The following is a 27,981-nucleotide window of genomic DNA, read 5'->3' on the forward strand; positions in this document are numbered from 1 at the left end:
AGCTGTTTGTTTGCACTTCCTCTGAAACTTCCTTAAGGGATCTCTGCCCAGATAAAAGCCTCTTGCTAAGGATCACTTGGTGATCGATGCAAAGTCAAGGTCAGCTGTTCAGTCTGTTGAAGGTTGATCTGAGTCTGGCAGGTTCTCTGTAGCGGGAGTCAGATCGTAGACGAGCAATGCTCTATTTTCTTTCTGGTTGCAGACTTGGTGCCAGATGATCTAACAAAGACATAACATCTGAAAACAAAACCACAGATACTTCATGTTTGTGTAAAATAAACTTTAATTTCAAAGAAGATTAATGTACAGCCTTAATAAAATCTCAAACACCAGACTGTGATTTTTAATAAACAGAAGTTATTCATGTTTTTTTATGCAACATGGCCAGTGAAACTTTGTGTTGACATGGTGTCAGTTATTTAAAAAGTAAATCACTTATAGAATATAGAGACATTATTTGAGTGAATTATTAAGAGTAACACACATGAACAACATGACAGAAAGATCACTGTGTGTGTGTTTACACCAAGAGCAGAAACACCAGCCCATCTTAAAACACGGGGTTAATTAGATCAGATGAGGAACTCGTAGAGAATGTGTTGAAGAAATGTGGAGAACATGTTCCCTCTAAAGTGAAGAAGAGTCCAAGTATGCAGAGAGACTCAAAGAAAGCTCAACTTCCTTCAAACTTCACTTCATTACAGAAGTAAATGGTAAATGGTAAATGGACTTGAGCTTATCTAATGCTTTTCTAGTCTTCCGACTACTCAAAGCGCTTTTACACCACATGTCACACCTACACATTCACACACTGATGGTAGTGATTGTAGTGATAGTATCACCAGAAGTAACTAATGCCATTCATACACCACCACTGAAGCAGTGGGAGCAATTCAGGCTTAAGTGTCTTGCCCAAGGACACAATGGACATGTTGCCCAGCTGAGGATCGAATCCTTGACCTTCCGGTTGAGAGGCGACGACTCTACCAACTGAGCCACAGCCGCCCAGTCAAAGATTCTTTTTCTGCCTTTGGATCACTCCACACTCCTGTCCACTAGGGGGCAGTGATTACAAAAAGAGACATTAAACTTAAACATGAAATATAAAAACATAAGAACAAATAAAAGAGCTGGCATCATCTATCTTTCTTTGTGTTTCCTGACACAGAAATAATCTCTTCAGATCGATCAGTCTGGGAGAAAACTGTGGAAACAGTGACACCTGCTGGCAGAAAGCAGTGATAGCCGCAACAGAACCTAAACATGAATTATTATTCAAATAAAACCCTCCACAGATTGAATTTATTTCTATTCAAAATCCTGAGATAATAAAAACAGAAGGTTCAAACATCAAAGTGTAATAAACATCAGAAGTTAAAAATAAAGATAGTTTGATAACGTGTCCGTTGTTACCCTGACATGATGAATGAATATCAATGATTGAGTCTGCATGTTATTCAGCTCTTTTTATATCATCTCATATTACATCAAATATTCAGGTGCTGACTCTGCACCTGGATCCAGACATCCTGTTTGTAGTTCTTTTAAAAACTCAGTGAAGCCTCCTCTTTGTTTTGATCCAACAAAGAGACGACTGATTTATTATCAGACGACCAACGACTCGTGGTTAAAAGCAGAACTTCACACTTTAACTTGCACAGCTGGAATCAACTTCTACTGTTATCTGTGAATATGAGTCAATGAATAACCTGCACCACTACATATGTCCACAGGGTGGCGCTGCAACAGAAACATTTATATCCAAATCAAAGAGTTCATCTTCGGTCGTTAAGTCATGAAGCAGTTTAAATTCAGAATATGAGAATAGAAAAATGTCCAAGGTCATGGTCCTGTGTGTGACGGTGGAGCTGATCTCAGAGCAGCTCAGACTGCAGCACTGAGAGTCATCTGCGCTGTGATTGGTCCGTCAGACTCCCAGTAACACGCCCCAGTTAAAGACTCACCAACACACCAGCTGCTGCTTCCAGCTCTGTGATCAGCAGGATCCTCTCTTTAAAGACTCATCACCAGCAGCTGTTGATATAAAAAGACATAAATGAGAGATTAGACTCTGAGAGAGACTTCATGATTATTCTGATCATATAATATCATCGTTATCATGATTATTCTGATTATCAGTGATACAGAACATCCAGTATGAAGAGCAGCAGGGACTTCAGTCCTGCTCAGAAGTGAATGAATTTGATGAAGAGATTTAATATTAATTAATTAATTAATTAATTAATAATAAACAGCTCTGGCGGCTGATTTCAATTCATGGTTGGAGGCTCTGGCGTCCACACTGGACAGCATTCACTGCACAGTCACAGAGTGCGGTCAGCGCATCAGTTCCCTGCTGCATCCCTCTGGGTCTGCCACCTTAACTTTCAGTGACTCGTTGTCCTTCTTCTGCAGAGCAAGCTTCCTCGAGGTTTGGAAGACGTGTGTTAGCTTCATTAGCGTTGTCTTACAGGGAACTGATACGCTGACTGTGGTCAATTCCCGGTGGGCCGGGCCGCCTGAAGGGCCGCCAGGGGCGTTACAGTGACAGTTTATAGATCAGGCTGCAGTCATGGCTCAAATAGCGTCTCACTACAGACCAGTTTCTGAAAGTGTGGGGCGAGTGTGAGCGCCTGGAAAACATATAGAGCGCAGTGTTTCCCACTCGTCCACGTATATAAACGACCACAAGCGCCCTTTTTTCAAAAGCCTCTCTCCCTCATTATAACGTGCATTAAAAGATAACGATGGGACATGAGAGGGAGAGAGAGAGAGCTATACGGACGAGCGAGAGTCCGGGAAGGTGTCATTACACATAAGTGGACGGACAAGAAACAAAAAGTTGAATTGATCATGTGCTCTACAGTTTGTTAACCTGTAAAGTGAACTCTGCAGTTTACAGACTGATGTCTTAACAAACTGCTCTGATGTTCACTGAGTGGTCCTCTGTCTGCACGTCGCCTTTGCTCTGTTTATTAAACACTATAAACTGGTCGTTTGAGCCGTCAGAACCAAACCGTGACCAGAAAATCGAGGTACGTATTGAACCGTGGGCTGACTGTATTGTTGCATACCTATTGATCAACCATTTAAAAGCCAAAATGCTTTTCTGCAGCAGACTCACCTCGAGCCATTCGACCACCTTAAACTCCATAGAGGATGGGTAGGTCAGCTCTACCACTCTTCATTTTCAATTAAGTCTTGAGGGGCTAACAATTCTTATTCATAAGGCCGCGATCTCACTGAAATGCGCCGCTACAGGAGTGGCCATTCATAAAACACCTCAAAAGCGGGCAAAACAGCATGGTGCGCCTGGAGCCAAGTTGCGTGCCCAACGGGGCGATTAAAGGTTATTTGGTAACAGAGAAGTCAAGCAGACTCCGAGCTCTTGTCCTTGCTGTCCTATTGGATGAGGAGGGGGCAGAGATTTTGGGTTCATGACTGAACAAAAGAAAACAGTGAAGACCACCATCTCTTTAGCGAGTTGTGTCTGGATGACGAGCATCTAGACGTACAGATCAGTGGTCTTCAAACTTCCCACTGTCGCACATCATTACGTCACTCACGTGAACATGTAGTTTAAGTTTGCTCTACCTGACCACCAAAATAGTTCATAGTTCACTGTTCAGGAAATTGTAAGAACATAGCCTACTAAGCGATTTATTGTCAAACGTCCTCAGAAGCTACCGCTGGCGACTGAAGTCACAAGCCCTGCTCAGTCTCGTGCTACAGGTGACATTGTGCTAACAAACACAGGACAAAGGCTTTGGATGTAGCCTACACCACATATTTTATTTATTTGCCCCCAACCACAAAAACCGTCAGATTGTGCTCCTTTGAAAACATCAACAGTGAGTTTATTTTTAATAATATTGGGATTTGGAAACTGTGCAGATGTTTTATTCGCTCCCCCTCCTGCCCTCTATGTGTGTGTGTGTGTGTGTGCGTGCGTGCATGTGTATTCTTTTTTTTGGGTTATTGTGTGATTTTCATTTCAGTGCCCTCTCATCGTTTTACAGATTATTGTTATACTAATCCAGAAGTGGTCTTGTACTGTACGCATTGTTGTTGTATGTGTTGAAAACTTCATGTTGAAAATGTCTAAATAAATCATGTACAAAAAAAACAGTTTTAAAGGTGCTGCTGATAATATATATACACTGAAGACACTGACACAAGGAGGCGGAGCTCTGAGGTCAGTGAGCGTGAAGGACCGCCTCCTCATAAAGTCAGAGTGGAACAAGCAGGAGATCAGGATTCAATCAACACCATTTTTTCCAGGACTTTTAAGAAACTTCTCCAGGCCTGGAAAGTTCTATAACATTTCCAGGTTTTTCATTATCATACAAATCCTGAATAGTTTATAGGGTAACAGTGAAGAAAAGTCCAACCCTGTACTGACCTCAGATCCTCCAGTCTGTAGTCTAGATTCTCCTGAAGATCACGCAGCAGCTTCTTTCCTGAATCCTGCAGCTTGTTGGAGCTCAGGTTCAGATCAATCAGATGGGAGGGGTTGGACTTCAGAGCTGAGGCCAGAGAAGAACAGCTGATCTCTGACAAACTGCAGCTCCTCAATCTGAATAAAGAATAAAAGATGTGAACAAAGCAGATCAGGGTCAGTAGATATGTTTAGGGAAAGGTAAGAGAAATGTCTTCTTAGACATTAGAGTGTTTGTGTTCTGGAAAATCCAAACAGTGATCAGGTTTAAGTTGTGATTAGGAACCAAAGAAAGATTTAAATAAATAGTAGAAGAAGTTTGTTTCCATCAGCAGAACAATTTCTCAAAACACACATCACATAAGTTCAACAATTGTTAAAGGTGATCGGTGAACTGACCTCAGAATCTCCAGTCTACAGTTTGGACTCTGCAGAAAATCACACAGCAGCTTCACTCCTGAATCCTGCAGCTCGTTGTGACTCAGGTCCAGATGTTTCAGATGGGAGGGGTTGGACTTCAGAGCTGAGGCCAGAGAAGAACAGCTGACCGCTGACAAACTGCAGTCACACAATCTGAATAAAGAATAAAAGATGTGAATAAAAAGAATGATCAATCAGATGATAACATAACATAACGAAGTCCAATATGTGAGTGTGTCCCTAAAATAAGTAGAGAGACTTTGTCACAGACCAAACTCAGCCACTACCAGATAAACAATGAGCTAGTATGGGAGGGGAGCTCTTTTTCCAATTTATGGCAAAGCCCAGGTTTGACAGATGAAGAACCAATTTCTTCTTCTTCTCTGGATTGGGCCACGAGAAGCAGGTCGTCCAGGTAAAACAAAACTTTCATTCCCATCCTGTGCAGCGGCTGCAGAGCTGTTTCCACACACTTATAAAAAGTGCACAGGGCCAGAGAGTAAACGAAAGGAAGGTGGCTGTACTGATACTGAATCCCCTGGTTTCAGTATCAGTACAACCAGGGTCACGTCTGCCCACCTGGGCCGAAGTGAAGCTGCTGGACATACCATCAGGAGCGGGCAGCGCCGCAGTTTCTTCAGAGGAAGGCGAGTACAGAACAAGCACGGAGTGAGCGCCAACCCGGTGTGCTCCGGGCCAAGGCACGCTTCACAAAAGGGATGCAGGTCAAAGTTCATTATGTGGCCAGTCTGACACTTTAGGCAGAGTCGGACCGTTCCTGGAGAGGGCATCTTGTAGTAAGTAGGTGATTTTCTATCTTTCTTCTTAGTGCTGCAATTTGCTGAAGAAAAACTGTGAGCCGATTATATGGGCTCACAGCTAGGTGGACTATATTTTTTCAGTGCTGCGTGCGGTGCGAGGGATAAACCCAATAGTGATAGCCTTAAAGGGTGAAGCCTATACGAAATAGAAATGAACTAACTTCAGAATCTCCAGTCTACAGTTTGGACTCTGCAGTCCCTCACAAAGCAGCTCCACTCCTGAATCCTTCAGCTCGTTGTAGTCCAGGTCCAGCTTTCTCAGATGGGAGGCGTTGGACTTCAGAGCTGAGGCCAGAGAAGAACAGCTGATCTCTGACAAACTGCAGTCACTCAAACTGAATAAAGAATAAAAGATGTGAATAAAAAGAATGATCAATCAGATGATAACATAACAACATAACTAGGTCCAATAAGTGAGTGTGTCCCTAAAATAAGTAGAGAGACTTTGTCATTCTGTTATTGTGGATCATTCAAATGTCAGCTTTCTACAGACATCATCCAAACATTCATACAGCTGTTCATGCCAATAAAGACACCAACATGTTACTGACCTCAGTCAAGATTATACAACCAATACTCTACTGAGCTTTACACACCTGGGAGTGTGTGTGTGTGTGTGTGTGTGTGTGTGTGTGTGTGTGTGTGTGTGTGTGTGTCTCTGTAGCCGTTTTCACATCTGCACTCCGGATAATATCTAGATATTTACAGGAGGACTTCTCCGGAGATTCTCCTGAACTAGCCGTTCACATATGCTCCTCACAGCGGGGGGCTTTCCCTGTCAGAGGGGAGGGGGGGGGGATTTCCTGAGGTAAGACGTGACGTAAAAAATCAACGCAGAAGTAGCGGCCGTAGCAACAGAGTCCGCTACACAACGTTATAATGACAATATTTGCCTTTATATCAATGCTATGTGTAATCCAATGGAATGACAACATCCACAGAAGAGAGGAGAACAACATACTGATGAACAGAAAACATAATGCAGACGTTTAATTACGTGCACGGAGATCGTATCGGTCGGTGCAGAAACTCTATGCACCGTGCGGCAGTCACTGTATATAAACGCCACTCTCCCTCCCATTGGCTCGAGGTGAATTAGTAAAAAATACTCGGGGTCTGGCCGGAGAAACTCCGGGTAAAGTCTGAGCAAAAAATTTGGCTGTTTGCGTTCACATTTTTTCCAGAAATTTCTGCAAGTGTGAAAACAGCATATGTGTGTGTGTGTGTGTGTGTCTCTGTGTGTACTTCATAATAAAATATATATTATTCAGATATTCTTGTGGCTTCAGTTCAACATTTAATACAAATCAGAAACCAGAGGTGTAAAAAGTACTAATATATTCTACTCAAGTGAAAGTACTGTTACTTTGATAAAATTTTACTTAAGTAAGTAAAAGTACCAGTTTAAAAATTTACTTTTTTTGATTTTTTGATCCAGCAGATGTCGCCCTTGAGCACCAGCATGAAACCAAAACAACTTGCGGCGCATTGTTGTGTTAGCATGCTAATGCCATCGATCTTTATTATGCTGGTATCTTCACACTGCATGTAAATTTACCTGAAATGAGCGTGATCTAGAAACACAGTTAAGCAGTGAGTACAGTATGTTATTCTTCTTTTCTCTAGTCCCTCAATTAAACAACTTTTATACACAAGGGGAGGAGTCAGCCGGCCGGCCCGACGATGTAAACAAACTGAAGATAGGACTCTGAAAACTCTGAAAGTATCACAGACAGTGGGACTCGGGTGTTACACCCATTGTAGACAGTCATGACTCACAGAGTTATTTTCAGAGGATATACTTGATTTCTATTTAAGTGTGAAAAATCACATTTAAACTATTTAAGAAAATACTAAAAGGATCTTTGTCTCAAACATAAAAAGTGTAAAGAGTATTTTAGTGTTTTTAGTTGTATTATTCTGAGGCTGGTTAGTCTCAAAGACAGCCTCAAAGGCTGACTTAGCTGCAACTAAACCTGAGATGAAAGATAATCCATTTATTGTTTTAAAATGAGCCTTTATGAGCTTAAATATTAGATGTTTTAGTCACTGTTTGTTTACCTCTTAGCTACTGAAGCTTCTAACTGAATCTGGTTTGAAGTATTTATTTTCACACATCTGAGATGTGTTAAGTTGCAGCAGCTTATAACACCTAACTTCCTCATACGTCTTCTTCAAAATAAAAGCAGAGATGGCAATTATGGACTTTCATTGTGAAAAACTTTCCGGAACTAAATGTGTTTATCGCTCGGAGCTGCAGCGGCGATTGTAGTCGCGAACGCTGCAGTAAGAAAAAGCATCCTCAGCCACTTCTTTGTCCAAGAGTAAGAGCCACAACCAACTTATTTGAATCATCTTGGACTCAAGACAATGAGACATCAGTTTATAAACACCTTCAGCAGGTACACCCGCTCTAGTGGAAGGGCTTATCTGTGCTGCACTAGCTGAAGTGGCACCGAGCCAAGAAATGGGTCTCTCTGTCTGTCGTCCGGAGCGATGAAGGAAAATCATTCATAGCAGGCCATATTTTTTTTTATGATGCAGATTCAAACAAGAAAATAAACATGAACAGCATTCAATCTAAAACTTGATAGATGTAAGATACATGTGAACATTGATGATGATAATCTTGTTTTTCTTTTGCTGCAAAAAAACAACTTGTTGCTGCTACTTTCATGCCCCTGATTGATTGTGGTGATGTTTTATATAGGCATGCATCTTCTCAGTGCCTAAAATCTTTGGATACTGTATATCATGGTGTGCTGAGATTCATAACAAATCTCAGGGCTCTGACTCATCATTGTACTCTGTGTGTGAGCGAGTCGGCTGGCCTGCATTGTCTCAGCGTAGACAAACTCATTGGCACGTCCTTATTTATAAGGCTTTACTTAACCTGCTTCCGCATACCTGTGTAACTGTATTCACAAAACTTGTTGTTGTCTGTTCCCAAAGTGCGTCTTGAAATGAAGAAAAGGAGTTTCAGGTACACTGGAATCTCCTGCAGGATGATCTGTGTCTGGGGGAGCCGGTTTCTTTAAATCATTTTAAAAGTAGATTGAAGGTGTTGAAAGGAAGATGCTTAAGGATGTAGATGCTTTGATTAATGCCTTTGTGCTCTGTAACTCAAGACATGTTAAACTGTGTTTTTAATTACTCTGTGTTTTATGTCTGTAACTTTTTGTTGTGCTGCTGCCCCTCTTGGCCAGGACACTCTTGTAAATGAGATTCTTAATCTCAATGAGGTTCTCCTGGTTAAATAAATGTAAAATAAAAATTAAAAAAAACCTGAAAATGTTTCAGCTGATAATCAAACACATGAGATGTAAAACATAAACAGAGAAGAAGTGAACTGACCTCAGAGTCTCCAGTCTACAGTTTGGACTCTGCAGTCCCTCACTCAGCAGCTTCACTCCTGAATCCTGCAGCTTGTTGAAGCCCAGGTCCAGCTCTCTCAGATGGGAGGCGTTGGACTTCAGAGCTGAGGCCAGAGAAGAAAAGCTGATCTCTGACAAACTGCAGTCACTCAAACTGAATAAAGAATAAAAGATGTGAATAAAGAGAACGATCAATCAGATGATAACATAACAACATAACTAGGTCCAATAAGTGAGTGTGTCCCTAAAATAAGTAGAGAGACTTTGTCATTCTGTTATTGTGGATCATTCAAATGTCAGCTTTCTACAGACATCATCCAAACATTCATACAGCTGCAGTGTTTCTCACACGTAAACGATACCTGGATGGGCCGCCCAAGTAAATTTATGGCTGCTCAAGTATATTTCAGACCTGTTTTTATTTAATTTTTCATTTATTCATAAAATTGCTGCGTGTGCGAGAGAGCGAGAGGAACTTGGTCCTGAGATTTTAAAGGCATTTAATGCTGCTACTGCCTAAAGGCCGCTCCCCCCTCAATGATGGAGTCGCTAATCACCCTTATATTAAAGAAGGGGAATCCCACTTGACCGCGGCAGTTATCGACTAATTAGTCTCTTGTGCTGTGAACTGTTTACAATGAGAGTTAACAACGTCATATCCACCATTACTCATCCTGACCAGGTCAGTTTTGTTACAGGCAGGACCTCTTCAGATAGCCTCAGATATCCTCTTGCATCTAATCTGGGAGACTAAAGACCTAAACACCCCAATAGCTGCTCTTTCTTTAGAAGCTGAAAGAGTGTTTGATCATGAGAGTTGGAGCTATTTAGATTTCACCGTTAAAGAATTTGAATTGGGAGCTTTGTTTCAGGATGTGATAAAAATCATATTTAACCAACCAAAAGCTATAGTAACAACTAATAGTGTGAGATAATCAGCTTTCTTGTTAGGTCGTGGAACAAAACAGGGAGACCCTCTCTTACCTCTTCGCTTCATTGTGGCACTACAACCTCTCGCAAATAGATAGATACTTAATTGATCCCGAGGGAAATTCAAAGCGTCCAGTAGCAGTTTACAAAGACATGCAGAACACTATACCTGTGCAGGGATAAAGATGGGTGTGCAATTTAAATGAGACCTATTAACAGTTTGAAAGAATTACACTGGTAACTTAAACCTGTACATAAACAGTGTAGACCTCCTGAGAGTTTATGTATGTACAGCAGTGTTTGAAACGAAGTGCAATTTTTAAAAACAGTTTTAAAAGAACAGTCTGTGCCAACTGTAAAGGTGCTAATATATTATTGTGAGATATGCATTACTGTAAGTGACAACTAGAGGCTGACTATTAGGACAGCTGTGCATATGGGAAAGAAAATAAGAGTCACTGTGGTTTTTCCGCCTACCATAACAGTGAGCTGTTGTACAATCGTATGGCCAGGGGGACAAAAGAGTTCTTAAGTCTGTCCGTGGAGAAGGATTGTGACAGCAATCTGCCACTGAACACACACCTGCCCTGTGAAGGTGCGGGGCAGAGGGTGGTGGGTGTCATTTAGGATGGAGAGCATCATTTCTAGCCAATAAGGCTAAATGAAGCAATAAGGTGTTAAAATGGGAGATCATGAAAATAAAATGTTAATTTTTGCAGACGACATCTTGGACCCCACAGAGGTCTGCACCTCTGATGCTGGATCTGGTAAACTCTTTCTCAGTTATCTCCGAAAATTAAATAAACCGGACCAAATGTGAGGTAATGCCTTTATCTAAGTTCTGTTATAAAAGTCCTTTTCAAAACTGGAAATTCCAGTGGGTGCCAAAAAATCTCAAATACATAGGTATACTCTTGAACCCATGAGAAGTGAACTGACCTCAGAGTCTCCAGTCTACAGTTTGGACTCTGCAGAAAATCACACAGCAGCTTCACTCCTGAATCCTGCAGCTCGTTCTTAGTCAGGTGCAGATGTCTCAGATGGGAGGGGTTGGATTTCAGAGCTGAGGCCAGAGAAGAACAGCTGATCTCTGACAAACTGCAGCCCCACAATCTGAATAAAGAGATTAAATGAAAAAGCTTTAAAGACAGTGGGCCTCATCCACCAAAGGTTCTGAGGAAGAAATTTGTTCTTAAACTGACTTTATTTTTTAGATTTATGTTATTCTGTCTCTCTCTGCTAATGTGATTCTGCTCTCTTGGTTTTGCTGCGTTTTTATCTCTCTGCAGGAGTGCAGGGGGATTAAAAAAAACAAAAAACAGGAGTTTTGTTTTGTTTCATAGTTTAAAATTCTGTGCGCTCAGTGAGATCCTTGTGCGTGCCTAAACGTTGTGCGGGCTCTCTCTCTCTCCCCCGCTCTCTCGTGCGCAATTTTATGAATAAATAAAGAATTATTCAAAACAAGTATTAGATACTTGGGCAGCCAGCCCAGGTACTGTCTATGTGTGGGATCCATTTTTAGCACAGATCGGTGAAACTTAAACCATATTCAGGTAATAAAGCAAAAAAAAAAAATTTGACTGAAAATTCTCAACGTATAAAACAACATAGTTGTTTTTTATTTCAGGAATAAAATTGACACGTTTTTCTTTTTTGAAGCTCAAGATCTAGGCGGACAGATATGAGCTTGCTTCTTTTTAACAAATTTGACCTACAGTCAAGTAAATTTTATGCCTATATAAATTAACAGGTGCAGCAGGTGATCTATATAAAACTTTGAATAAGTTAAAGTATGAAACGTAAATGAAGTTAGGGGGGTCTGGGGGGATTCTCCACCAGATGAAAAATCTAGCTATTCTAACATTATAATGAAGCTTTTTGGAGCATTTTGAGATTAGATCATGATACATGAGGACCTTGTTTTTCATACTAATTAGGACAGTGGAATAAGAAGCCTACTCTGTTTTTAACCTTAAGCAGCCTAAAGTAACAACACATAAATACCCTCAAACAAGTTACAGAAGTTAGAGTACAAACGTATCAGACTTTAGTCTGGAGTAACAAATGAAAAATAGTTACTTTATAGTACCTTTTACAGAATATTAATTATATATCTTTTTTAATGCATTAATGTTTTCCTCATTTTGTTGTCATTGCTACAGTTGGACCTAATCCTATTTACATAACTACCTTGTAAATTCCCAGGGAATATATTAAAGATATTTTGACAAACAGTGTATTCATCCTATTTTGCATTATAATCTGAATCTGAGAAATAACTAGCAAAAAAACTTATAGACCACATCACCATAATCCAAAACTGAAAGAAAAACTGCTTCAATTATAATTTTCCGACAGAACATACGGAAATTTAATTTATTTCTATATAGGTAACCAACCTTTTGACGTAGTTTGACAGTAAGATTATCTATGTGAAGTTTGAATGTTAGTCTGTCATCTATCCATATACCGAGATATTTATAGGCTTTAACTCTCTCAATAATAGATCCTAGCAGGGTGGTAATGTGAAGGTTATTATCAGTTTCACATTTAGCCCTAGAAAACAACATACATTTAGTTTTCTGAGTATTTAAAACCAATTTAATGTCATTAAGTGCAACTTGGAGAACATTAAAGGAATGTTGCAGGTTCTCCATGGCAAGCTGAGCAGAATTAGCAATACAGTACAATATTGTATCATCTGCATATAAGTGAGCATGTGAATGGTTGCTAGATAATAATGGAATAATTTTATTAATAAAAATTGTAAAAAGGGCTGGGCCTAAGATTGAACCTTGTGGAACACCCTTAGTGATTGGAAGAAACTCAGAGTGGATGGTTCCCAGGTTCACTGATTGCCGTTGGTCAGTGAGGTAGTTCAAAAACTGCACTTGCACTAAAACCAATAAAACCAAGAGTTTGCAAAAGCAATGAATGGTCAACAGTGTCAAATGCTTTGGAGAGGTCGACAAAGATGGCAGCACAATGTTTTTTTTTATTCAAGGCATTGACAACATCATTTAACACTAGTGTAACAGCAGACACAGTGCTGTGCATAGATCTGAACCCAGACTGATGTGGGCTTAGAACAGAGTTTATTGAGAGAAATTCCTTGAGTTGGTGATTTACGAGAGACTCTAATATTTTTGCTAAGCAGGGCAATTTGAAGATTGGCCTATAATTATTAGGGTCACTCTTATCTCCACTCTTGTGTAAAGGGGTAACATAAGCGGTTTTCCATACATTGGTAATTACTCCGGATGAAATGGAGAGGTTAAAAATGTGAGTTAATTGCTCAGCAATCAGAGAGGCTGAGAGACGGAGAAAGAGAGGATCCAATTTGTCTTCACCAGTAGATTTCTTAGGATCTAAGGTTTGAAGAGCCTCTAAAACTACACAGAATGAGACAGGAGATAAGTTAAACTGAGAAGTATGATTTGGAGTGGGAATACAGCCATTGTCAGTAGGAGGAAGGTTAATACTAGGAGCGGGTACTCTATTATCCACATCCTCAAAGATATGACCGGCTGCTGCAAAGTGCATATTGAAGGCAGAGCAGATCTCACTAGGATCATTCACTAAGCAGTCATCAAACCTGACATGAGTATTAGGTAGGGAGGCAGCAGAGTTGCTATTATTAGAGTTTACCACCTTCCAGAATTTTGCAGGGTTGGAATAGCAGCTAGAGACCAAATTCAAGTAATAAACTGATTTTACTTTTCTCACAAGTGAAGTGCATTTATTCCTGAGTGCTCTGAAAAAATCCCAGTGGGACGCCTCTCCCGTACGTCTAGCTAAGGACCAGGTTTTGTTTCTTGATAGAAATACAGCTGACAGTTCAGGGGAAAACCATGGACTAGATCTATTTTTTTTGAAGGATTCTTCAAGTTGGGCCTGGTGGGTTCATTAATTAGTTGGGTTAAATTGAGACTGGATGAGATTTCCTTCAGGTAATCAGAGCTTTTGGTCAACCAATCCAAGTTTAGATCACCCATAACTATGATTTCAGAGTTCGTATACTGAGAGAGCAATTCAGCTAGACAGTCAATAGACCTAGTTTCAGCTGATGGGGATCTATAAATCCCTATTATAACAAACAAATTATTTGACCGCTCATTTACCTTTAAAGCTATAAATTCAAAGCAGTTAGGCACAGAAACTGCATGTAAAACAGTAACAGAAAAAAACATGATTTGACATAAACAAATGATGCTGGAGTATACTTCTAATATTTAGATAAATCAGCCCTAAGCCTTTTCTAGACTTAAAAGAATAAGGATTATTGAGACCAAGTGGTGTGATCTCGGGAGGGCTGTAAGGCCGAGACAAATCAGGTAAACAAGAAATAAGAGGATTGGAGTTTGTAGCAGCAGCAGACCCAAGTTCAGAAATACCAGGGGAATTAGAGATAGTACAGTGATTTGACAGACTGTCCTCAGGAGTGGGAGGGCCAATTTGTCAAGCTGGTGAAGATAAGAAATTAATCAAGTTAGCGGTCAGTTGCTTAACACCCAGTCCATTTGGGTGAATCCCATCCTTTCTAGTCAGGCCCTTGCTCGACCAGAACAAGTCAAAGTTGTTTATAAAACCGAATCCAGTTGCAGTACAGAAATTCTGTACCCAGTAATGCAGACTGAAAAGGCGATTAAAACGTTCTGTACCACGTCTTAGGGATGGAATGGGGCCAGACAGGATACAGGTTTTTCCAAGGCTCTCTAATGTTGTTGTCAGACACTCAAAGTCTGATTGAAGTTTAATTGATTGTCTTGGCATGACGTCATTGGCACCAGCGTGTACAATCACAGTGTGGGCAGAAGGGTGACGATCAAGAATGGCAGGGACATTTTGAATAATATCGGCTACTTTAAAACCCGAGAAACAGTATATTATGCCGCAAGGGACTTTGACAAACCTGGTGATAGAATCGCCGATCACAAGAATTTCAGGTTGACCATTTAGACACCCCCCGTTGTATATTGCAAGGTTGCTAGGGAGAATCTCATCAGCTGTTGCTGCAGACGCCTGTGACAGGCTGACAAACGGCCGAGACGATACAGGAGCAGGAGATCCAGCGCTAGTATCCAGCGGCCGCCGTTGGGAAGATATGCTTGGCTCGGGGGCCGAGCACTGCACCCGGGGTGCTTGGATTTAGGCGGAGAACCTGGTGGAGAGCGGTGGCTAAGAGAGACGGGATGTTTCCTTGACGAAGATGTGGAATTGCCGCTAAAATTCCGAGGAGCAGGCAGAGAAGACAGAGGTGAGCCATCAGCAAGCTCGGACAGCGGGGCAAAAAAGTTCGAAAGCGGCAAATCCAGAGCATCCTCATCCCCAATGGGATCGAAGAGAGGGAGAGCGATATTCCTCGTCATCTTTCTGGATTTTCTGACCGTAAAAGCCCAAGAGGAAGCAGTCCCCTGAGTTGAGATAGGACAAGGGGGTTCCAAGGCAGCTAGCCTCTCCTGGAGCTTACATTGTCTCTGGAGGACATCGTTTATGAGGCTCTCAATTGAGGAAAGCTCGGTTTTAAGGCTAGTTATATTGGAGACCTCAGCCGCAGTAGCCATCGTTATTCCACAGACAATAAATTGGCGAACCACAGTTCAGCATGAAAGTCAGCCCACACAGGGATACAATGTTTTTAGCCTAGCCTTCGGATAGCTACGGCTGAGTGTCCGGTAGCGGAGCACTCAGCGACTGTCTGCTCTGCCTGCAGGTAATAAAACTTTAACGGTAAACTCCGTCATGTTATGGATTGTTAATCCCCTGTTTTTTTTTCTTTGGTCTGGTAAATAAAGTTGCCACACAGACGCAAAACTACACTTGTGTTACAAGATTCAGATAATGCCTGACATAAAAAACAGCAGTCTGCTCGTCTTTTTTGTCTGATTGACACTGACGAAAAATATTATAATTTTGAAATTGACAGAAATCCGTTGTAGCGACAGAGAACTTTAATCCTTGCATGTTGTACTCTTAATTATCCTATAGTGCAGCTTGTTCGTCATGCTGGGTGGGATGTGGGAGAAAACAGAAAACAGTTCCCTCTTAGACTTGTCACTCAGCTTGTTTATTCCCATTCACCTACTCTTATTTATTTTAATACTATTTGTATTAGAGATTTCCAGGAGAAGCTGCAGACCCCTAGTATTTTTTCCGCAGAAAGTCTTGAGTGGGCTGATGTGAGAACGCAGCAGCATATTCTCCGGGTAATTCACCTCGAGCCAATAGGAAGAGAGTGACCTTTATATTCCGTGTCTGCTGCATGGTGCATAAAGTGTTTCCTGTTCTCAAGTATGTTGTTCGCCGCTCTTTTGTGGATGTTGTCATTCCGTTGGACTACAAATAACATTGATCATCATCATAGCGTCGTGTAGAGGACTATGTTGCTTTGTCCGCAACTCCCATCTGACAGGTATAGTCTTCCGCACAGAGGAGCATATGTGAACAGCCAGGTCGGGAGAATCTCCAGAGCAGTCCTCACGTAATTATCTAGATATTACCCGGAGTGCATATGTGAAAAAGGCTGAAGTGAACTGACCTCAGATCCTCCAGGCTACAGTTTGGACTCTGCAGAAAATCACACAGCAGCTTCACTCCTGAATCCTGCAGCTTGTTGTTACCCAGGTCCAGCTCTCTCAGATGGGAGGGGTTGGACTTCAGAGCTGAGGCCAGAGAAGAACAGCTGATCTCTGAAAACCTGCATCTGAACAATCTGAATATAGAGATGAAATGAACAAGATTTAAAGACAGTGGACCCTATCCACCAAAAGTTCTTAAACTGACTGACTTTGTCTTTAAGATTTCTGACATTCACTTAAGTTTTCTTCTTTCAGATTTCTTCAAAAACAAAACCTGAGAACACTTGAGAACTCTGACGCACGTTTATGTGCTGATAATGAGAATAATTAATGTTGCTTTATATGATTTAATGATTTATTTAAATACACGTGTGTATACACTTCTAGTTTAAAGCCATTTTATATTTGAACGGTAAAATGTTAAATTACGAATATGAACTCAGTATTTAGGTAAGACTATTTAGAGATTCATAAATATTATATCCACAGTAATGAACCTTCCTTTGTGTATTTGAATGATTAAACTGTCACGTTTCACCGTTTTACAGCTGCAGCTTTCAGAATAAATTAATAAATTAAATATATGATCAGTGTCTCTCTCTTGATTTCAGTTATTTCCCCCTCAGGTTTCATTTTTTCTCTTTATCTTGTGTTCGTCCTTTTCTGATGACAGCGAGACGTTTGTTGTTTTTGCTAACAGCGCTGTCTGAAAGAGTGACATCATCTCATGTATCTGTTTGCAGTTTGTTTAAAATCCACGACGTTTAGTCTTCAAACTCTACTAAAGGTCATATCATTAAATCAGCCTGTTTGCTTTCATTTCATTTTAGCACTTCATCCACGCTACAGCTACGCTGGGACGACGTAGTCGACGACATAAATAATTTGCGTCCAAAACAATTAGATTGTCCTACACTCCAGTCCAGTGGAGGCAGTAATGCACCAGAAAGCTAGTCGCCAATCGCTATAGACGCTAAAACGGAAGAAGAAGAATTCACACAACAACAACAACAACGGCGGCATGCAATAACAGCAGCACGAGCACCGAGGAGCAACAAGTAGCAAAAAAAAAATCACGCTGGCATACCACAGGAGTACGACAGCAATAAACCAACATTTGAAGAGAAAACAGCCCGGAGCTCTGTGTCAGAATGGCAGCAAAACACTAAGTTTTGTTGACTTTCTCCCCTTTCCCACCCTGGAATGTTCGATTATCATGTATTGATAAAGAATGTGTTTTAGGAGGTTATGTTTTAGTAGGTTACTCGGTACGTTAGACTGTTGATTTGTTGTCTATAAATGCATCACTTCTAACGTTAAGCATCGCTTAGATCTGTTTGCTTATACCGAAAGGGTGACTTATACCCCGATGTCGCTTGATAAAATATGACACAAAAAAGACAACTTTCCTGTCTGCTAGGCTGTCATGTGATGTAGACGTTTACTATTGAAATCTCACGATCTAGCAACCAGTTCCAAGTAAACATGCATGAGACAATACATCTGACAATTTTAATTACAGCTATTCTTTTTAAAGTTAAGCCTCTGAGATGGCTGTAGTCTACGAATATCAACATGGTGTGGACTGTGAATCATTAGACTTATGTTATATTTCTGATTTGCTATTGTGAATATTCATGTGCTTTGTGTTTTTCGCCTTTACAAGAATAGGCAAAGCAGTGTGGAGGATTTTTTCGATAAAAAGAACCAGAAACCTTGCACACCCCAGGATGCTAGTGTGTATATGAACAGCATTGTCTCAATGATTGTTAAGGACATGAGGCCCCTTGCTATTGAGGGTAAAGGCTTCCGTGAAATGGTAAATACTTTCCATTTAGGATTCCGCCCTTCCATCCAGGCGCCACTTTACTGACTTGATGGAGAGGAAGTATGTAGCTTCCATGTACAAAGTAAACTTAAAAAAAAGTAGCCTGTCCCCGCCACTCAAGAGATTCTTGAAGAGCAATATATTTCATAACTGGTGTTCATCTACTCTTATTTATATTAGATATGCAGATATTTATGTGAATCCATTTTATTACTGTTTTTATCATTACCTCGTCATTGAAACTATTATTATAGATACAATTACTAAACCCTTATTTTTTTTATCACCTTAGTTTTTCCATTTATATATGTATGTATATGTGTGTGTGTGTGTGTGTGTGTGTGTGTGTGTGTGTGTGTGTGTGTGTGTACACTTCATAATAAACTATATATTCAGATAATCTTGTGGCTTCAGTTTTGAATGTTCAAACAAGAAAATAAACATGAACAGGATTCAATCTAAAACTTCATGGACGTCAGAAACATGTGAACATGAAAATGTTTCAGCTGATAATCAAACAAATGAGATGTAAAACACAAATATTGTCATCATAGCGTCGTGTAGCGGACTCTGTTACTTCGTCCTAGCATATGTGAACAGCCAGGTCGGGAGAATCTCCAGAGCAGTCCTCCCGTAATTATCTAGATATTATCCGGAGTGCATATGTGAAAACGGCTGAAGTGAACTGACCTCAGAGTCTCCAGTCTACAGTTTGGACTCTGCAGAAAATCACACAGCAGCTTCACTCCTGAATCCTCCAGCTCGTTATAGGTCAGGTCCAAATATCTCAGATGGGAGGGGTTGGACTTCAGAGCTGAGGCCAGAGAAGAACAACTGATCTCTGACAAACTGCAGCTCCACAAACTGAATAAAGAATAAAAGATGTGAATAAAAATAAAGTCCAATCCAATCAGATTATAACATAACATATCTAGGTCCAATAAATGTGCGCACACACAGGTGTGTAAAGCTCAGTAGAGTATTGGTTGTGTAATCTTGAATGAGGTCAGTAACATGTGGGTGTCTTTATTGACATGAACAGCTAAATGATCCAAAATAACAGATATACTTATTTTACATTATTTAAACGCACAGTATGTAAAATCCGCTGCCAGGGGGCTTTCAACCAAAACAAAAACAAAAGATGATGTCGAGGCTGGCATTAGAGTGTAATATACAACAAGTTATTTCTTTTTACATATATTCAGGTTGAAAATGTTAAGTGAAATATTGTGCCGCTGCTCTGTCGACAAAAAACACAGAAGAAAATTGACTCCAGCATTTGATCATTTGAGTCTATAGTTTAGTTTCACCTCATACTAATCTGAACAGAGAAATTAAACCTGTTGTCTTACTTCAGAGACTCCAGTCTACAGTTTGGACTCTGCAGTCCCTCACTCAGCAGCTTCACTCCTGAATCCTGCAGCTTGTTGGAGCTCAGGTCCAGCTCTCTCAGATGGGAGGGGTTGGACTTCAGAGCTGAGGCCACGGCTTCATAGTGACTCTCTGACAGTCCACAGTTAATAAACCTGTCATCAGAATCAGAATTGGGTTTTATTGCCAAGTACATTTACACATAGAAGGAATTTGACTTGGTGTATTGGTGCTAAACAATTAACAAGGAAATAAAGCAGAACTAGCAACAACTTAAATAATACAGTATAAGAAGATATTACAATATAGAAAATAGAATTTATAAATGTAAAATATAAAACGTACAAAAGGTGCAATGTAGGAGCTGTGCAGTCGACAATGAAAAAATGAAAATGAAAAAATCTTACATTGTATGTAACCTACTCATTGAGTGCATGTCAAGAAAATAAATGTAAAGTCCAGTGGGCGTTAATGTAACGCATAAAGAACAGTTTCAGCATTCACATTACTTTGATGTTTTTCTAACTGTGGGGCTGATGAGAGTCTGTGTTATGTGGGAGGAGGGGGGAGGGCAGAGACATATAATATGACATAGTGTTTTTCTCTTTACATCAGAGGTTCAGGTGATCTGATTTCACTACATGAAACAAACATTTCCATCACTTGTAACCCTGCAGACTTTATGAAGATTGATTGTTGGACTTTTTGTGCCTTTATTAAGATACGACAGTGGATAGAGAGAGAGAGAGATGGTTTCTATACTGATTAGAGCTCTCAAGAACTGCTGTCAATGTTGTGCTTTGCCTCTGGTCACTTCCTGTCAGCACCTGTGTGTCCAATCGGACTCAAAGCTGATCGTTTGCTCTTACTGACATTGTTCCCTTTTTTCTAGATCCTTGCTTGTGTTGTACTTACTCTCTGATGTACGTCTCTTTGGATAAAAGGGTCTGCTAAGAGATTTGTAGAATTGTAGAGAGAGAGAGAAAGAGAGAGGGAGAGAGAGAGCTAGAGAGAGGGAGGGAGAGAGAGAGGAAGAGAAAGAGAAAGAGAGAGAGGGAGAGGGAGAGAGGAATAGAAAGAGATAGAGAGAGAGACAGAGAGAGAGAGAAAGAGAGCGAGAGAGGGCGAGAAAGAGAGGGGGATAGAAAGAGAGAGACAGAGAGAGGGGGAGAGAGAGAGAGAGGGAGAGAGAAAGAGAAAGAGAGAAATAGAGGGAGAGAAAGAGAGAGAGGGGAATGACGTGCAGGAAAAGAGCTGAGGGTATGAGGGCCGTGGAATTTAATTTAGTACTAAACTTAAAACAATCATAATAATCAGAATCTGGGACCTAACTCTATCCTCCAGGAGGACAACTCTCTCCCCAACAGTACCTCAGAATTTAGGAGTGGAGAGGATGGAATGGCCGTGAGTCAAGACCTCAACCCAATTGAACACTTGTGACATCAGCTTGGGCGTGCTATACGTGACCAACACAATCACGCTGGTTGACCTTCAACAACTCCTGGTTGAGGAATGGGATGCCATCCCACAGCAAAATGTGACCAGGCTGGTGACCAGCATGAGGAGGATGGGCCAAGCTGTTGTGGCTTTGTATGGATCTTCCACTCAGTTCATACGTGTTGTTTTTTCCTTATTACTGTGGGAGAATGCAATCATCAAATCCACCAAGCAACTCAAAACAGGAGTGAATATCAACAGAAGAATATTGCAGTGGATTTTGGCACATTTTTTTTGGGCGCTACCCACACCTGTGTTGCTTTTTCCACAAATACCCGAAGTTATACCTTGTTGAAAAGGTGACAAATCAAACTTTCCAAAGATATATATTACAACACCCCAATTAGTATTATTTAAGGGGCGAAATAATTTAACGAAATAACGTTTACAAACTTTTTTTGAGGAGTTTACATTACTACCGTAAAATCCGGAATATAAGTCGCACCGGTATATAAGACGCACCCTGTTTTGAAGGTCTCTTCAAAAAAAAAGTTTGAACTGTCTTCCTGCATGACGATTTATATTGTGTTCAGCAATGTCTACAACGTGCAGTTTCTGTGCAGCTGTGTCACTCTTTAGTTCCGTTTGTTTTCATGTTCGGGAGTCTGCACTCCTACTCGCTACAGTACGGTAGTTGAGCTCTCAGCCTGCTGCAGGGAAAGTTGTGAAGCACAGACTCCTAGCTTGCGAGACGAGCTGCCCGACTCCGCTGGTCACTCTTTAACTTTAATAAAGAACACTTCACAAGATTTATTTACGGAACAATGTACCACTGTTTTCTGTAAATGCATGATTGCACTTCACCTCGTTAGGGAGAAAAGATGTGGAAAAAGTTTCGCAGCCGGCCTGGTCTGTGTCGCCTTCTTTCCCAGCACAGCGTGCACTCAGCTTTCAATACACAGGGAATGGGGATGGTTTTTTAACATAGACTGTAACGTTAAATCACGTCTGGTCGCAGTGATAGGGGCTGCTTCATCTGTGGTAATGATGGCGCGTGTTTCAGTATTTTATACTGGTATATTGGTCGCACCGATGTATAAGACACAGCCAACTTTCAAGACGAAAAAAATAGGTATTAAAAGTGCGTCTTATACACCGGATTTTACGGTAACACAATTAAATATACTGCAACACATGTACGAAAACAAAAACACAATAGTTTTTTTGTCCACCTGCTACCTTGGCGGGTGAGCTTTAAAGTTAAAATGGACCCTGTCTGTAAAGTGATGTACTGTTGGTAACTTTAGTAATCAAGTCACTGTTATTAATCAAACATTTATCTCGTTACCACCATTACTTTAAGTTCTTGCAGTCAGCATAAAGTGAGGACAGAAAAACTAATCAAATTTCACTATTCATGCACGCTTACACAACCCTCGTCAGGCATTACTCATGTGACAGAGAAAAATATTCTTGTTTTACGGAAATTACTTAATAGACTGTGCGGGAGATAAACATTATCCCAGTCTGTGGTTAATGAGGTGTAATGATAATATATAATGTCATATTATTACTGACACTAATAGGATGATAAAAGAAAAAACAATTAATGTCGGGATTATTATTAAATCAGATGACCTGTGACCTTGAAGTTGATAAATACTAGAACTAGAAAATACATATTTCACTCACAGCATTTAAAGCATCTCAAGGAAACTTATAACAAAATAAAAAGGACTGATAACTTTGTTAATATTTCAGATGAATACTGTTTTCACAAACAGAGATTACAGATTATTCTATATATGAAGAAATTAATGGCTTATTTTTACTCATATTTAATCACATCTGGGCTTACTTTGCCTTTCTGCAGTTCCTCACAGCTGGAATCAGTCTCAGTCGTCCCTGGTCTGATGTCTTGTACTCATTCAGATTGAACTCATCCAGAACCTCCTCTGACATCTGCAACATGTAGGCCAGAGCAGAGCAATGGATCACAGAGAGTTCCTCTGATCTGTTCTCTGACTTCAGGAACTTTTGGATCTCCTGATGGACTGAGAGGTCGTTCATCTCCGTCAGACAGTGGAAGATGTTGATGCTTCTGTCAGGAGAGATATCATCACTGTTCATATACTTCAGGTTGTTGATGACTCTCTGGGTCATTTCTGGACTGTTGTCTCTCCGACCCAGCAGACCTCCTAAGAGTCTCTGGTTGAACTCCAGAGAAAGGCCATGAAGGAAGCGGACAAACAGGTCCAGGTGACCATTTTTACTTTTCAGGGATTTCTCCATGGCACTCCTCAGGAAGACATCCAGGGATAAGTCATCACTTTCAGGAGTTTGAAAAATGATGTTGATGTCTTTAAGGAAAGCCTTCACTACACCTCTCTTCCTGTTTGTCAAACAGTGGAACATGTAGACTGCAGCCAGGAACTCCTGAACGCTCAGATGAACAAAGCAGTAGACTGTTTTCTGGAAGATCACACTTTCTCTTTTGAAGATCTCTGTACAAACTCCTGAGTACACTGAGGCCTCTTTGACATCCAGACCACACTGCTCCAGGTCTTCTTTATAGAACATGATGTTTCCATCCTCCAGATGTTCAAACGCCAGCCTCCCCAGCTTCAGAAGAACTTCCCCGTCAGCCTCCATCAGCTCATGTAGACTTGTCTCACGTCCCTCATCATACTTGTGCTTCTTCCTCTTTGTCTGAACCAGCAGGAAGTGTGAGAACAGGTCAGTCAGGGTATTGGGCAGCTCTCCTCTTTGCTCTGTGCTCATCATGTGCTCCAGAACTGTGGCAGTGATCCAGCAGAAGACCGGGATCAGACACATGATGTGGAGGCTCCTGGATGTCTTGATGTGTGAGATGATTCTGCTGGACAGATCTTCATCATCACTGAACCTCTTCCTGAAGTACTCCTCCTTCTGGGCGTCAGTGAAGCCTTGTACTTCTGTTACCCTGTCAACACATGAAGGAGGGATCTGATTGGCTGCTGCAGGTCGAGACGTTATCCAGATGAAAGCTGAGGGGAGCAGATTCCCCTTGATGAGGTTTGTCAACAGTGTGTTTAACGGTGACTTCTTTGTGACATCAGACACAACCTTCCTGTTTGTGAAGTCCAATGACGGTCTGCTTTCATCCAGGCCGTCAAAGATGAACAACAGTTTACAGACAGCGAGCGTCTCTGCTGCGACCTTCTGTAATGTTGGATGGAAAACACGGAGCAGCTCAAGAAGACTGTACTCCTTATCTCTGATCAAGTTCAGCTCCCTGAATGAAAGCAGGATCACCAGACTGAGGTCTTGGTTTTCTGAGCCGTCTGCCCAGTCCAGAGTGAACTTCTGCACTGAGAAGGTTTTTCCAACACCAGCGACGCCGTTTGTCAGAACCACTCTGATGGGTTTCTGTTGGTCTGTTTGAGCTTCTGTCTTCTGTTTCTGTTGGTCGGGTAAGGCTTTAAAGATGTCCTGACACTTGATTGGAGTCTCATGGAGGGTCTTCTTTTTAGAGTCTGTCTCAAGCTGTCTCACCTCATGTTGGGTGTTCACCTCTTCACTCTGTCCGTCTGTGATGTAGAGCTCAGTGTAGATCCTGTTGAGGAGGGTTCTACTTCCTGTTTCATCACTTCCTTCAGTCACATGTTCACATCTCCTCCTCAGACTGATCTTATGTTCATCTAAAACCTCCTGTAGACCTCTATCTACTGAAAGAGAAGAAACATATCCTGAGACTGGATTTATAAAATGATCAAATACAACATTTTCATTATTAAACATTAAAGGGACACTTCACCCGTTGAAACATGGGTTAGGGTGACATTGGGTCATATACAGTATGTAGTAGAAATGTGAAATACATTTTGAAGTTGGTGCCTTCTTGACAACAAACTCCCAGAAAGACAACAACTCCCAGAATGCGCTTTTATACTCAGAGCACAAACGCTTCATGCAGCCACTCCCGAGCGCGCAGCCAGCGCTTTTCTGCCCGGAAAAAAACTCTAGGTGGACACGGGGCCTTATTTGGCAAATTCATTAAGACTTCTGAAGTACTCTTCATTTGTTTTTCTTTCGAAATGGTGAATTATTTTAGTGGATCCGCCCTACCCCCACGGTTGAAAACATGAGGAACTAGCGATGTAGTTTCACCCCCTCCAACCAAAGCAGCCTCCGATGACGCAAAATGATTATTTTTGCGTCATCGGAGGCTGCTTTTGCAGAAAAGAAATACGGAGCTTTCCCGTCTCAGGGGAAAATGAGGGCGGGATGCACAACCATTCAAAAATACTATCAGGTTTCTAATGATACAAAGCTTAATGCAAATGGGTGAAGTATCCCTTTAAGCACAATGCATGACACAATAGTATCCATGTAATAAATGTGTGCTTCTGCAAGAGAAGAAAAACATATTAAATATAAACTGACAGCTAAAATATAGTTAAATTAAAATGTACTATTAATGAAAATATTAACTGCATTACCAACAAATTTAATAAATGATTAAGTCTTGTTTTCAGACACAATGACTTCAGTCTTACTGGTTACACTGCTGGACTGACTGGATATCTGCAGTCCTCGTCTTATGACAGATCTTTCTCCACACTGGGGACAGGAGGTCTCTCCTGATGAAGTAGACTGGTCCCAGTATGAGGTCAGACACTGTCTGCAGAAACAGTGTCCACAGCTGGTAGAAACGGGATCTCTCAGGACGTCCTGACACAAAGCACAGCTGGAAAGCTGCTCCTCCACAGAAACAGACCCCTTTGTTATTCTGTAGGAATAAAGTAAAATGAGATTGTAACCCACTATAACGTTTTAATGTTAAAAAGTCATGTTGAGCTTTTTTTAAAGCATAATTTCTTAAATATTATGACCTAGATCAGACAACATCGGCCCCAAAATATGACACAGTACCTGCAGCCTGATGACAAAACAAAAAAACAAGAAAATCAACACATTGCTCAGGACTCTTTTTTTTAGCTTGACAGTTTAGTGGCTCAAAGGAAGTTCTCTTACTGTGGATCTGAGAGTCCTGGTTCATTACTGAAGTCTGGAGGACGACCTTTAGACCAGTCACTCTCCATAGAGAGACAGCTGGACAGAGGAGACTCTGCTCTGTCCTCCTCTTTGTCTCCTCGATCACTCATCTTCTGATCTCCAGATTGATCAGAGGACAATAAAAGACGTCCATGCAGGTAAAAGAACCTGAGGACAAAATAACAAACAGGTGAGATACAAGCAGGAAAAATGTGAAAGACGGAAATGGTCAGGCCTCCACATCTGGATGTGGAGGCCTGATGTGATCCTTAATTTGATTTTCTCTTCCTTCCTGTCTGCTTAAGTACCTGATGCAGCACCTCAGTGCAGTTTGTTTTGATCCTAACATGATTTGTCCGTCTGATCTGCCCTGAATAATGCCAATAACAAGACATTGAGTCTTAAACTTTAAACATTAAACTAACATGTTAGGATTTAACAGCAACCCCATGACCTTTAGGACAGACATTTATATCTAGAACTGTTCAAAACAGGGTTGGAAATCAGCACTTGTCACACGGGTGAATTTGCTCAACCTACCGACCACAGTGTCAGTGCGAGGGTCACAATGACACTCTATATGCTGGAATATAGAGGCTTTGCTTGGTGACACTTGCGATTAACAGAGCATTTCTTTCACAGCGGGTCAACCAGCCTCAGGTGTGTTTAAACTGATGCCTCGCTGTCTCAAGTCCAAGATGACAAAAAGAGAACGGATGTAGTCTGGATCCGACATATAGCGTTTGAGGGCTGTTGTTAGAGGGGTAGTGGCCTAATACAAGATAGGGCTTTTTAGTTTTTAATAAAATACACCTAGGCTGACTACTTTTGTAAAACTGTTTAAGGAAAATTTAAATGCTCACATGAATTGATTAACTCGTTATCCAAAACACTTCAACCAATTATTTATTTATAACAAAATTACATCGAATTACAGCAAATGTCAATTAAGCATTTGAATATTGTTTTTATTTTTAATACTCAAATCATATCTGATTTCCAAATTCCGTTCCTGCAGCCCAAGTACACCCACTTATTTTTTAGTCTGCATAGAGTATACTCACTTCCAAATCCCCTCTGAATCACACCATTTATTGATTGACAATATTCAGTAATATGCTGCAATCATTTTTTTTCTAAGGCTGGTGAAGGGATGATCCTCCCTACTGCCTAAAAAGTGTAAGACTAGTAGATTTTTGAATCCACCAGTCACAGGGGCACGTAGGCAAAAAAAAAAATCACCAACCGTGGTATAAAACAAAGTCCTTCATGCTCGTGACAAACAGGAAACAATACGGGAGAAACTCAATAGTTAAGATTAAAGATCAGCCGAGGACAAAGTCCCAAAACATATCACAGTGTGTGTGCTGAGAAAAGAGGAGGTACTCCACATTCACAGAGCTGATCCTGCACTGTATCTGATCAGGACAGAACCTGAGTCATAATAATGTTGAATTAAACTCACCCTGTTTCAGACGTGTTTTGTTCTTCTGCTCTGCTGTGGAGTCTGAGCTCTGACTGACAGAACACTTGCAGTGGTTTCTTGGAAACCCGATCAGCTCAGAGTTTCTCCTCCCCTTCTTGTTATTTCCTGGAGTTGAAACAGTGTTTGCTTTTGTTAGTTCAGATTTCTTGGTGGTTGTCTCCCTCTGCTGGAATCAAAGTAAAAAGCAATAATCCAAGCTAACTAGGTTTAGAAAGTGAGCTGTGATCATCTTCAACAATAGTTGTGGTTTTTAGACCG

The 27,981-nt window shown here is 40.9% G+C and overlaps 1 protein-coding gene across 7 annotated transcripts; it reads right to left on the reverse strand.

The window, feature by feature from the left end:
• Window positions 1-259: 259 nt before the first annotated feature.
• LOC109988885 (NLR family CARD domain-containing protein 3-like) lies at window positions 260-27,818 on the reverse strand. Of its 7 annotated transcripts, XR_010666621.1 has the most exons (14): window positions 27,703-27,818; window positions 26,217-26,405; window positions 25,739-25,971; window positions 23,059-24,907; window positions 19,745-19,918; window positions 19,080-19,253; window positions 16,522-16,695; window positions 10,923-11,096; window positions 9,034-9,207; window positions 5,841-6,014; window positions 4,838-5,011; window positions 4,403-4,576; window positions 1,965-2,034; window positions 260-1,055 (listed from the first exon to the last, which is right to left on the reverse strand). XR_010666621.1 is itself a non-coding variant. In XM_065956487.1 (13 exons), exons 2-13 carry the CDS (start codon window positions 26,345-26,347, stop codon window positions 2,025-2,027), a joined length of 3,612 nt encoding a protein of 1,203 aa, XP_065812559.1. In that variant the 5' UTR covers window positions 26,348-26,405; window positions 27,703-27,818; the 3' UTR covers window positions 260-2,024. The 7 variants fall into 7 exon arrangements, 5 of the variants coding, with proteins under 5 accessions (XP_065812559.1, XP_065812557.1, XP_065812560.1 ...); XM_065956487.1 differs by having other exon boundaries at window positions 260-2,034; window positions 23,059-24,904; XM_065956485.1 differs by having other exon boundaries at window positions 260-2,034.
• Window positions 27,819-27,981: the final 163 nt, after the last annotated feature.

The sequence above is a fragment of the Labrus bergylta genome, chromosome 7, assembly GCF_963930695.1.
Source record: "Labrus bergylta chromosome 7, fLabBer1.1, whole genome shotgun sequence".
Classification (NCBI taxonomy): Eukaryota; Metazoa; Chordata; class Actinopteri; order Labriformes; family Labridae; genus Labrus; species Labrus bergylta.